Raw genomic sequence first — 12749 nt, forward strand, 5'->3', positions numbered from 1 at the left:
AGAAGCGAGCTGGCCGCAAATGAGAGTGGCCGATCGCGTGGAAATTTATCGCAGTCAAGTTCTCCAAAGGCAAAATTCTAAATGTGGAGGAGGGGGGGGGGGGAAGCGGAGGACCCGGAGAAAAATCCACGCGACCATGGGAAGAACGTGCAACCTCCAAAACATATACAGCCGTCGTCAGAGTTGGGATCGACCCCACGACCAGTCGAGGGGGTTAAGATCTCGCACCTGAGGGACGGCACTGCCCCATCGCCCGAGCCGGTGCTGGCGCTGGACGGGTGCCCGCGTGGGTACGGCAGCTGCGATGACGACGCCGGGAGGCCCGGGCTGGGTCCGGACGGCGCCGGGGGGGGCGGAAGCGATGAGGAGGGGAAGGTGGAAGAGGAGGTGGAGGAGGAGGTGGCGGCACCCGAAGCAGCAGTGGCAGCAGTCGTGGACGATGATGACAATGAGGAGGAGACGGTCGATATCACCGCGTCAGGATCGGGAGTTTCGGCTCCCTCTGGCTCCGGCTGCATCCTCACCTCCAGTACCTGCAGCCGCCAGGCAGACTGTTTGGTCCTTGTAGGTTGAAAACTAAATTTCTTTGGAACTCCTTTCCGTGTTTAGATTGTTGTTGTCCCCCCCCCCGCACCTCCGATTAGCACGGTTGGCTACGTACGGTGAGAAAGAAGTTCAATGTACATACGCACATACCGTTGAGTATGGGTCTCTGTGGGTCTCTGTGGTGCTTTATGAGTCTGTGAAAAAAGAGTCAGTGGCAAATCTCCGCTTGGAAGCCGCACGAATTGCGCTCTTTTGTCAAAAAATTGCTATCATATAATTAGCTGTCAAAATGCTTCAGCTTTGTGTGCAAACAAAAAAAACGCGCGGCTGAAGCGCAGCTTGGTGACATGGGAAAATGCCGTTGTGTTGTAATGCGTTGCGATTCTTGTTCAGGCTGCATGCGTACGTAATGAAATGTCCCGTGGTTATCAAACCAATATTTATTTATTTTTATTAAGAGACCTTTGCTTGCGACACCGCCGTAACAAATGTTACAATGCATTGGGAAATTGCTTTGCTTATTTCGGGCTGCGATTTGCACGTCCGTAGGCGTGCAGACTTCTTGTCAATCCACTGCTGGATGAGGAACCTCCCTGCGCTGTGCGGGACGTGGGGATTGTTTAACCATACTTCACCGCTCTGGTCAATGCGGGTCGTGAAGGCGAACACGGTAGACGTCGCTGCATAGCACGGTGCAAAACATAGACATTGATGCACATCCCTACGAATGTCGTTAAAATTCAGGGATTTACTGCCCCGTTCAATCGGAGGCATTCTATTTTCGCTTCTCTCTCCCTTGTGCAGCTTCAGAATTTTCCAGTTTTCGGGATGGAATCGTAAGAAACACTCTAAAATTACGTTATCAGTTACCGAGGCTCCCACAAGGCCACGCGGCAGGTCGTCTGGCACAGTTTGGCGCCTGCTTTCGTAGAGTGATGGCGGTCGTGTCGCTACGGTTCTCTGCGGTGAGTAACGACGTCTTTAAAAACAACGGCGCTGCCTACGCCTCCGCTGAATAAATCAACACCAAGCCGCTCGCGCGCTCCCAGAATCAGCGGTGAACGGGACAGCCAGCACCCTGCAACTTGCAGACGTCTCACAACGGGAATGGGGTCTAACGTGCCTTGGAAATGGCTCGGCGGTAGCCAAGTTCGCCGCCTGCTGTAGAGACTCACGGTTCGGCTTCCAGAAGCCGCCCCGGTTAATACCGCAGCGTGTATTCATTGTAATTCTACTACGCCGCCCACTTCACGGCGGACGTTCAAGATGCCCCGTGACGTCGTTCAGCAAGAGGAACGGATCGCGTGCCGGCGGTCAGGAACCCAAAATTCGCCAAATTAGAAAATCGCCCAGCAAATTTCTCAATTGGGATTGTACACACAGACGGAGCAGCAATCATCGCCTCACTGCGGGCACACTAATGCGCCTATTGGCTTTCCCACGCCGATGCGGCACAGCAGGATTTGTTTAAGCAAACGAGAGAGAGAAAGAGAAAAAAAACCTGGACCGGTTCGATATTCTGGGTCTCGTCAGCAGTCACGCTTGTTTAACAAATGCGTCTGGGTCACCAAATGTTATTGGCAAAGATCGCTCCGTATAAATTATGAGGGACCCATTCAACGCCCAAAAAAAACTGTACGCAAACTCATGATGCGTTGTATGTTGAACCGTACGTATGTTGAACTTCTTTCGCACCGTATGTAGCCAGCCGTGCTCACCGGAGGTGCATTGCCATTGAGCAGAATGGGTCAACGTGAACGCAAAGGAGTGATGTCAATGAATGAGAATCAGAATATGTATTCATCCTGAAGGAATCGGATGAGCTGTAAAGCTCTTTGTTCGCAGATGTCCAGTAGCGGCTGATAAGAATGTTACTACAACAAACAGTACAGAAACACGATAGCCGTGCAAAAAACAAGAAAGGTAAACACATCTCCCAACACAAACAAATATAACTAAACCATCCTCATCCTACCAGGCCAAAGCACACTGAGATATTCACTTATTTTCAGAAGCCACCTGGCTACCACAAAAGATAACTCAACAAAGTGGCCCATCACATGGACATGTATAGCATGAAGTTGTGTTGCTATTACAGAGACTTGCCCTGGAGACAATCCAACAAATTGACAAAAAAAATGTTTTTGCATTTTTTTTGAGAAAATAAAAATTGCTTCATGGTGAATACCACGGGATTCTTTAACCATTAGCGGGACGTCGCGTGCCGTAGCCAGCGGTGTCGCACGCGGTTGATGAAGAAGAAGAAGAAGGGAGAAAGACAGACAAGGCGCATCGTGTTCACGTCTCGACCGTCGTGAACTATCCTCGACGAGGAATTCACCTCGAGTGGAAGTAAAAATCAAGGCGCAGATGTCGGAAGCGCTCAGCGCCAAGCAGAGGCGGCGGCACGGAGAGAAAGGGGATATCTGAGGGTGCTATTTACGAGCATCCATCTGCTTCGGGATTTAAATAAATATATAAGTATATAAAATGCTTCTCAATTTGATAATGCTCCCCCATTCCATCTGAAGGCCTGGTATTGGCCCCAGGGCCACAAGGCCTCAGCTGCGGTTTTTCGTTGAAAATTAATGCAGTCCTTATGAACAGATGATGAACAAATTACGGGAGCTTATATTGCATGGGTCGCAATCGCCTATAACCGTTCACTTATTAAATTTTAAAACGTTTGTGGCTCGAAATGAGATTTAATTGACTGATCAATTTAATTGATTGGTGTTGATTTAATTGATTGCTGTGGAGTATTTTTAGCCCACGAGCCAGAGGAAAATCATGTTTTTTGCATCTGGTTGAACAGCTCATTGACTTGATGGATTCATTTAATCGACTGATGGCTCTCGTATTTCCAATCTGCACGTCCGATGGAGCCTCCGAACGTGCCTCTGTCTGGTTGTGAAGTTAATTGATGCACAGATTGATTGATCGACTGCAGTGATGGGTGGTTGAGCAATTTTCAACCTGTGGAAATGAAGGACGCATTATCATACTAATGTGGCAGTGAAATTTCACTGATCGATGAATTCACGTCATTGATTTAATTGTCACGAGTCATTTGAACCTCGTTGTAGTGGTGGTGGCACATCAACCTTGTTAAGACTCAGGTCTCCCCTGAACGAGAGACATTTTTTAAGTCTTAATCGGCTCTCACACGGTTTGAAATTAAGGACCGGCAGACCGCCTGGATCACCAGTTTCGAAATGCGCTGTCCAGACCAGACTGGATTCACTAGGCTCAAACAGTCAGGCCCACTGAGACACAGCATTCTAAAAACGGGAGTCAAACTATTTACTGCAGCTACAGCCACAGCAGCAACAGCAGCAGAAACTACAGCAGCAGTAGCTACAATAGCTACAGCAGTAGCAGCAGCTGCAGCAGCAGTAGCAGCAGCCGCAGTAGCTATGGCAACAGCATCTACAGCAGTAGCTACAGCAGTGGTTACAGGAGCTACAGCAGCAGCAGCTTCAGCAGTAGCTACAGCAGCAGCTACAGCAGCTACAGCAGTAGCTACAGCAGTGGTTACAGGAGCTACAGCAGCAGCAGCTTCAGCAGTAGCTACAGCAGCTTCAGCAGTAGCTACAGCACCTACAGCAGCAGCGACAATGGCTACAGCAGCAGCTTCAGCAGTAGCTACAGCAGCAGCTACAGCAGCTACAGCAGCAGCTACAGCAGCAGCTACAATTGCTACAGCAGTAGCTACAGCAGTAGCTGCAATGGCTACAGCAGTAGCTACAGCAGCAGCAGCAAAGTGTAATGCGAGCAAGGATTGAGGGGGGGCGGAGTCTGGGTCACGTGGGGAGTGGGCGGAGTTAGGGTCACGTGGGAGAGAGGATTTAGGGGGAGAACCGGAAGGGGAAAGGGGAGTTGAGACGGAGTGAAACACGAGGAGGCCACGCTGGGCAGGACGGAGAGAGTGGCGCGGTCGCCACGCAGTGGGAGACGGCGACACCGTCAGCCATCGGTGTCAGACGCAGAGAGCTAGCGGCTGTGGGAGGCTAGCTGTATACGGGGCAGCAGTGAAGCTAGAGAGCGGAGCAGCGGTGTGGCTGCAAGGTGGAGCAGCAGGGAGACTGCATATCGGAGCAGCAGGGAGACTGCATATCGGAGCAGCAGGGAGACTGCATATCGGAGCAGCCGAGTGGCTGTGGAGAGATGGTCGGGAGGGACGCGGGCCTGAGCGAGGACGCCGTGGTAACGAGATTCTACGGAACCCAATAAAGGACAACGGAGATCGACATCTGAGAGAGAGTCCTTAATTACAAAAGCACAGAGCAGAGCTTCTCCTGTGCTGTCACTTCCCCGCCCTCGGCTGCGGTGCCGCTCTTTGCAAGCACGGGGTACCGCACCGCAGAGGTCGCAAACGGGTTTTGATTCCTTACCCCTATCTGTACCCGGCCGCACCAGGGTCGCAAATGGGTACCAGTACCCGGCCGGGTACAGGTAGCCGGGTATCGGGTAGGGTACGGGTATCGGATACCCGGTTGCGACCTCTGCCGCACCGCGCCCCCTTGACGCGGCCTCGACTCTTTCACGTGGCTCGCTCAGCCGGGCACCGCCGTTGACTGCAAATCGGAGGGCTCGGCAAAGTGAGTTGGAGTTGATTTCACGGACACCGCCTCAAAGTAATGTCAACGCCCTTCGCTTGAACCGATACCCACATTTAGAGATATTCGCTCCAGGGAATGTCACGAGTTTTTGTTTTGTTTTTGTTTGTAAATACGTCTCAACGTTTAAGCTTCTGTGTGCTCGCCCTGAACGTGAAACCGGGGGACAGCTTTCCATCACTCTGAAAAAATATATCTAACAGTGTCACGTAAATCATCGGCTCAACAGCATCCATTATACAACGGCACCATATTTAGAATGTTATGCGCGTAGGCCGTCCTTCAAGTCGGCCGTACGGATGGCATTGGGAGGGTGCCGGATCTGGGCGGTGGGTGGTGGAGCACAGTGCACCTGGACTCATATTCGTGCAAGGGAATGTCATGAGTTTATAAAAAAATAAAATATGTCTCAACGTTTATGCTTCTCTGTGCTCCCCCTAAATGTGAAACCTCGGTGTGGGAGGAGGGGGGGGGCACACATTCAATCACTGGACAGATTCACCGTGCGGATGCCATGAATAATTCAGCAAAGTGCTCAACACTCGCAGTCTTTTTTGTTCAAAGACACCGATACATTTGTCCGGGTGGAATATTTTGCAGTGGTGAGGGTGGGGGGTAGGAAAACAAGAGAAACACATGCTTACCAGTGCGCGGGGCTTGTAGCCAATGTTATTAAGGGGCTCTAAATTAAAAAAACACATTTTTTACTTACATAGTAAGGTAGTTGTATTTTTTTATTTGCTATACAGCCAGATAATACGACAAATCGCTAAACTGAAACACCCAGTCGTTCATAAAAGTTGAAGGCGGTAGAGTACTATAGTAGTAGAGCAAGTGCAGAATCACTGAACCGGAATTGATAGCCACGTAGAAGGGAAGAAAAAAAAACATAATAAAATACAATTCTCACGACGTTTCGGCCACAACACAAGCAGCCGTCCTCAGGTGAAGAACAGGGCTGTCGGAAAGACAGCGTTCGTGGGAATTGTATTTTATGATGTTTTATTTTTATTATTTTATTATTTCCCTTCTACGTGACTTTACCTAAAGAACCAAGAATATTAATCCCTGCAGTCACGAAAGCTTTAAATCGAAATTTAACGGAATTGATAGCTTGAAAGCATTTAGCGCGGGGCCCTTGAAAGTGCGGGGCCCGTAACATCATCTGTAGCAACTACATAAGTAGCTACTACACATGCAGCTACTACACGTGCAGCTACTACACGTGCAGCTACTACACGTGCAGCTACTACACGTGCAGCTACTACACGTGTAGCTACTACATAAGTAGCTACTACACGTGTAGCTACTACACGTGTAGCTACTACACGTGCAGCTACTACACGTGCAGCTACTACATAAGTAGCTACTACACGTGCAGCTACTACACGTGCAGCTACTACACGTGCAGCTACTACACGTGTAGCTACTACACGTGCAGCAACTACACGTGCAGCTACTACACGTGTAGCTACTACATAAGTAACTAGTACATATGTAGCTACTACATATGCAGCTACTTGTGCTACTACGATAATCCGGCACTGGCGCTGACACTCACGTGGAACCCGTGGGCACGGCGCCCCACATCAAGGGGGCCCCAAACGAGTTCAACGGCGGCGTGCGAGGGCGAGCGCGCGAGTCTCTCGTACCGCGATCTCTCCGACGGCCTCCTGACGGCTGAATCGGTAGAAGACGACGTGTGACGACGCGCCGGCGACGCACAGCATGCGGCTCTCGGGGCACCAGGCCAGCAGCTGGACGGCGAACGGGTCCTCCGGCTCGTCCAGCGCCACCGCCACCGCCGCCGCCGGGGCAGGCGACGGCACGCCGCCGCTGCCGCCGCCGCCGCTGCCCTTGCCGCCGTCCCGAACTCCGACCCCGGCGGCCACGGGTCGTTCAAAAATCTTGGCTGTGCGGAGCTTGTATAGCAGCTGCAGGGTGACTGGGGGGGGGGGGCGGGGGGGGGTGGTAGAGGGCGGGGGGGGCACACACGGGGATAAGCGCGAGAAGCTCAGTTAATACTGGGCGTTCGAGTCCGAGCGACGACGGGTTCCGGCATCGCTTGCTGTCGACGGGCAGTCATCCTCACGCGGAGCGACTCGCTGGAGGCTGTCTGTGAGTCGTCCACCTGTCTGTGACTCGCTGGAGGCTGTCTGTGAGTCGTCCACCTGTCTGTGAGTCGTCCACCTGTCTGTGACTCGCTGGAGGCTGTCTGTGAGTCGTCCACCTGTCTGTGAGTCGTCCACCTGTCTGTGAGTCGTCCACCTGTCTGTGACTCGCTGGAGGCTGTCTGTGAGTCGTCCACCTGTCTGTGAGTCGTCCACCTGTCTGTGACTCGCTGGAGGCTGTCTGTGAGTCGTCCACCTGTCTGTGAGTCGTCCACCTGTCTGTGAGTCGTCCACCTGTCTGTGACTCGCTGGAGGCTGTCTGTGCGTCGTCCACCTCTCTGTGACTCGCCACTGCATAGAGAGAGTGATGGCGGGTGGGTGTGGCACGAGATGCATCACTTACTGGCGGAAGCATCCCAGAACTTGAGGGAGCCATCCGCGTGCCTAGGATGGAGCGGGGAGAGGTGGGGGGGGCGGGGAGATAAATAAATAAATAACAAGCCCGAAACTCTCCCCGCGAGTGGGGCCACTTGTGGTGGGTGGTGGTGGGGTAGTGGGGTGGTGGTGGGGTGTTTTAAACCTTGGCCTTGTGGGACAGCCCCGCCCCCGCCTCCCCCTCCCCCCTGACCCCCCCCCCCCCACCTTGCCCCCTCTGGGAAGTTTATAGATCTGCATCTGCCATACTTCACCACGCTGGTCAGTGGGAAAGCATAGACATGGAGGCCCAAGACCGGCTCCAATACCACCCGCCACTGATCTTAGCCGTGGCTGGGAATTGAACTCAGGTTCGCCAGGTAAACACAGCAGCGCACCCACCACTCAACGCTGCAATATGACGAGCACATATTCGGAACCGACGTTATTTTACCTGAATGTGTCGGAATATCGACAAATTCAGGCAAAGCAATTCTCTGGATGACACTGCTTTTGTCAGTTGGTGCACAAGCAAAAAATGAACAGCCCTCAACGCATTCGTCAATGACGCAGCACGTGCACTCTGAATAAGGGACATTGCCTGAAACGTTGCCTTTCGTTCCGACATGAATACATTGCTTCTAGGGCGACATTATCGACGAATGTGTGGCGTTTTAGTCCCGTGTGAGTTGGCAAACCAAATTGAAACGAAGAATAGTTGTACAAGAGCTCTCAGCATTGTCTAGACTACCAGCTCAAAAGAACTGAATGTCTGAGTCAAGGCTAAGAGCTTTTCTAAGTGCAATACTCCACCATTTGTTCCCAGCATGCGTAATTGTTTTCTGCTGTGATGGGTTTTCTGTGTCACGTACATATTTGGCATGAATATGAAATTCAACAACATTAATCATGCCAGCAATTTAAAAAATCCAGACAGGTATTTAATTGCGAATTGGAAAGGTGAATACACACAGAAGCCGAAAGGGGGGGAGGTTGTCCTGATTAACACTTGAAGGTAACGAAAGGGAAGGAATGACCTTCCATCACGAGTTTCAAACAAACTCGCTCAGCTGCATTTAAAGCGCACAGCCCTTTGTGCTTTCTGCAAAAAAAAGCCAATCTGGTCCTGACATTTAAGGTCACCATCAAAATAAATTCGAGCAAATTTCACCAATTGACAGCAGCTGCAGCCATGCAGTGATAGACAACTGTTGACTGGATTCATTGTCATCATCACTGCCACCAACGCCTGCCCCTAGAAGCTATACCTGTGGAGTCCCAACTCCGCCAACCATGGGACCCATGACCTTCGCTCGTGCCAACACTAATCAAATCCCTGAAGAGCAAGCAAACCCATAATTGTAACAGAGAAGTAGTGCTGGCCGTAAAACCATACGTTTCAAACAACAACAACGCAGAGAGACATGTAAATAGCACGCAGTCCCTATAAGTTATGCAAAACAACCACCCACATTTTCTGAAGAAGTGCATTGTGGTCTTTTTGTCTTAGGTCGCCTTGAAAATGCATTTGAGCCAACGTGACCGACTGACTTTATGTGACAGTGGCAGCAGCGATGCGGAGATATCACGACGACGATATCACGACTGGACCTCACGAGCAGTTTAGCGGGGTTCGTGTCTGTGAACTTAAAAACTCTAAAAACTTTTTTTTTATTTTAGCAGGTAAGGTCCACTGGAGCAATACAGCTCTTTTCAGAAGTGACCTGGCTATCAAAATGATAGCTCAACGAAGTGACTTATCCTCACGTGGAAATTATTAGCGGCCACAGATACTCTAAACGCGTGTTTTTAAATATAGAGGGGAAAAACCGGACGACCCGCAGAAAAATCCACGCGACCACAGGGAGAACGCTCAAACTCCAAATATACAACAGGCGTCAGGGTCGGGATCAGGATCGAACCCACGCCGTCCTGTATACCAGGCGAGGTAGTTAACATCTCGCCACCGTGGCGCCCAAGAAAGGAGTGGGAGGAGGAGGAGGAGTAGGAAAGAGAGGGGGCCCGCGCACTCACCCTGTGATGATCACCTCTGGGTAGCTCTGGTTGCCGATGTCCCAGCTGCCGCCACTAATGGGCCACTCCTAAAGCAGGGGGACAGGGGAGCAGGGGGGCAGGGGGGCAGGGGGGCAGGGTGACCCGTTGGCCTCACTCGGCTCGCGGACGCGCGCGCATTCGGACCGTGCACGCGAATCAGCTCCCGAGGGGATTCCCCGTCACGCGACGATGATGACACGCAGTGGGGATTAAGTTTGGGGAGAGTGGCTAAAATAAAAACATTCGCATCTTTAAAGAACCAAAAACGTCAATGATGTTGGTGAATCAAACAACATAATCGTAATAATGCATTTGTTTAACTAATTTTGAATGCACTCTTTTTTTGCGCGCAGTTATTTAACATGCAAATCCATGATCCCTTCTATTTGACATTCATTACCACAAAGCAGTGTCGATGTTTACGCTCGCTAATTAATATTGACTTGCCCCGGCATGTGGTTTACTGAAGCAGCACCAGTGCGAGTTTGATGTCGTTTAGAATCTTGTGTTTGTTGATTTATCACCTCCAATAACCGCACTGAAACAGCCGGTCAGACGTTCCCGCGTGCTCTGCGTGTCAGAATGGGGTTCGTCGCGTGAGAGTCAAATTTTTATTCTCAGCGCTGGCATTTTAGCCAAGTGAAGAGCGGAGTTTGGTCAAATTAAGAGCAGATTTCAAACGTGATGCCGTATTTTTTGTTGCTGTGCGAGTCACTTGTGACCACGCTGAGACCTTCAACTCGCTACACTTGAGAGCCCCAATTAACGACAGGTAGCTGCCAGGAATTGAAGCCAGGATCTCAGCGGTCCAGTCTCAGGTGCCATGACCTTTGAGTCCATGAGCCCAGACCAGATATTTCACTAGCTGGTGTCACAAGAGGTGGCACCACTTTACTGGTTCAAATTACTTCATGTGGCTAATAACAGTGAAATTACGTGGCAAGCATTTGAAACGAGTGGGAAATCATATAGATAACTCGTAATAATAGCCACCTAAATACATGGACACGAATAAAGTTTAGCCAACTGGGGTGATATCCATTTCTGCTCTGGCCCATGGGCTATCTGAGCCACCTGGGCAACTTTTCTCGAAAACTAATTTTTAAATGTCGACGCCACCACCGCCGCACGTGCACTTTGGTGCAGGCCAAGCAGGCAGGCAGGCATCCCGCCAGAAATCGTTGCTTCTGATGTAGTACGAAGAGAGACCTGTTTGCTGAAGCCTTGCTTCTTCTGGCGAGCTCCTACAGAATACAGCGCCGGGATGATTTCCACCGAGCAGTCGGCAAAATACTCGCAGAACGTGACGGGTGAGTCGTGGATGTCCATCGCGTAGGGATTTTCAAAGATTGGGTAGCTGCAACCGACGGGAATGCAAGCATTAGCCACCTCAAGAAACTCCGAACAATTGGTCACCCACATCGTGCACAGAGACTGTCATCCTCGTCTAGATTTTCTCACCTCTCTCCACTTCCTCCTCCAGTGGCGTCCCTCCATCTCCAGCAGGGCCAGCTACAACATGTCCTGCCTCAATTCCCTCCTCCACTGGCTTCCCACCATCACCAGCAGGACCAGCTACATCATCTCCTGCCTCCACTCCCTCCTCCACTCGCTTCCCTCCATCACCAGCAGAGCCAGCTACATCATCTCCTGCCTCCACTCCCTCCTCCACTCGCTTCCCACCATCACCAGCAGGGCCAGCTACATCATCTCCTGCCTCCACTCCCTCCCCCACTGGCTTGCCTCCATCACCAGCAGGACCAGCTACATCATCTCCTGCCTCCACTCCCTCCTCCACTGGCTTCCCTCCATCACCAGCAGGGCCAGCTACATCATCTCCTGCCTCCACTCCCTCCCCCACTGGCTTCCCTCCATCACCAGCAGGGCCAGCTACATCATCTCCTGCCTCCACTCCCTCCCCCACTGGCTTCCCACCATCACCGGCAGGGCCAGCTACATCATCTCCTGCCTCCACTCCCTCCTCCACTGGCTTCCCTCCATCACCAGCAGGGCCAGCTACATCATCTCCTGCCTCCACTCCCTCCCCCACTGGCTTCCCTCCATCACCAGCAGGGCCAGCTACATCATCTCCTGCCTCCACTCCCTCCTCCACTGGCTTCCCTCCATCACCAGCAGGACCAGCTACATCATCTCCTGCCTCCACTCCCTCCTCCACTCGCTTCCCTCCATCACCAGCAGGACCAGCTACATCATCTCCTGCCTCCACTCCCTCCTCCACTCGCTTCCCTCCATCACCAGCAGGACCAGCTACATCATCTCCTGCCTCCACTCCCTCCTCCACTCGCTTCCCACCATCACCAGCAGGGTCAGCTACATCATCTCCTGCCTCCACTCCCTCCTCCACTGGCTTGCCTCCATCACCAGCAGGGCCAGCTACAAGACCTCCTGCTGCCCGTGCCACCACCGGGGCCTCTACGTTCAGTCATTCAGCGTGTCTCACTCCACTCTCACATCAGCGAGATCTGACGAGATTTGGTGCATTCTGGGTAATTTGGCCGAATGTTTACATCACATCATTTATGAATAATAAACGCTCTTTGACATTTTAATAACAAACTATTCAAGATAAATTTCAGGTCACTACAGACACAACCGAGGGTAAACGTCTGGCCTACAGCCAAGCCTGTCAGCAGCTCCTCCAAAATGAAGCAAAGAGCCAGTGAGGTCTGAAGGTCAAAGGTCATATCATCTCTCCTGACTCCACTTTCAGTTACATTACTCTGCAGTCTCCAATACCAGCATGTTATCGAACAAATGACAGCCACTCCGACACATTCATCAATAGCACCATGGTCCTCAAGGGATGTAAATATGTATGCGAGGCCACGCTTTTGGAAAATTGGTCTTCATCCGTAACGCCTTAAAAAAGGGTGTAATAACATTTAGCATCACAAGAATCGAACAATTTACGCACGCTAAGTGAACGTGTAACGTAAACTGGCATTGGCCAAGCATCCCAATGCTGAAGGAATTAGCTGCGATT

General features: G+C 51.4%; 1 protein-coding gene across 1 annotated transcript in view; it reads right to left on the reverse strand.

The window, feature by feature from the left end:
- The window catches only part of LOC144735787 (syntaxin-binding protein 5-like), a 195665-nt gene that overhangs the window by 65552 nt on the left and 117364 nt on the right, over nucleotides 1–12749 (reverse strand). The window contains exons 12-19 of the mRNA XM_078618309.1: nucleotides 10955–11102; nucleotides 9725–9792; nucleotides 7680–7720; nucleotides 7058–7110; nucleotides 6987–7016; nucleotides 6818–6946; nucleotides 478–533; nucleotides 229–354 (exon numbers count right to left, since the gene is read on the reverse strand). Coding sequence (XP_078474435.1) covers nucleotides 229–354; nucleotides 478–533; nucleotides 6818–6946; nucleotides 6987–7016; nucleotides 7058–7110; nucleotides 7680–7720; nucleotides 9725–9792; nucleotides 10955–11102 — 651 coding nt within the window. The remainder of the gene's footprint in view (nucleotides 1–228; nucleotides 355–477; nucleotides 534–6817; nucleotides 6947–6986; nucleotides 7017–7057; nucleotides 7111–7679; nucleotides 7721–9724; nucleotides 9793–10954; nucleotides 11103–12749) is intronic.

The sequence above is a fragment of the Lampetra planeri genome, chromosome 57, assembly GCF_965212315.1.
Source record: "Lampetra planeri chromosome 57, kcLamPlan1.2.h2, whole genome shotgun sequence".
Taxonomy (NCBI): Eukaryota; Metazoa; Chordata; class Hyperoartia; order Petromyzontiformes; family Petromyzontidae; genus Lampetra; species Lampetra planeri.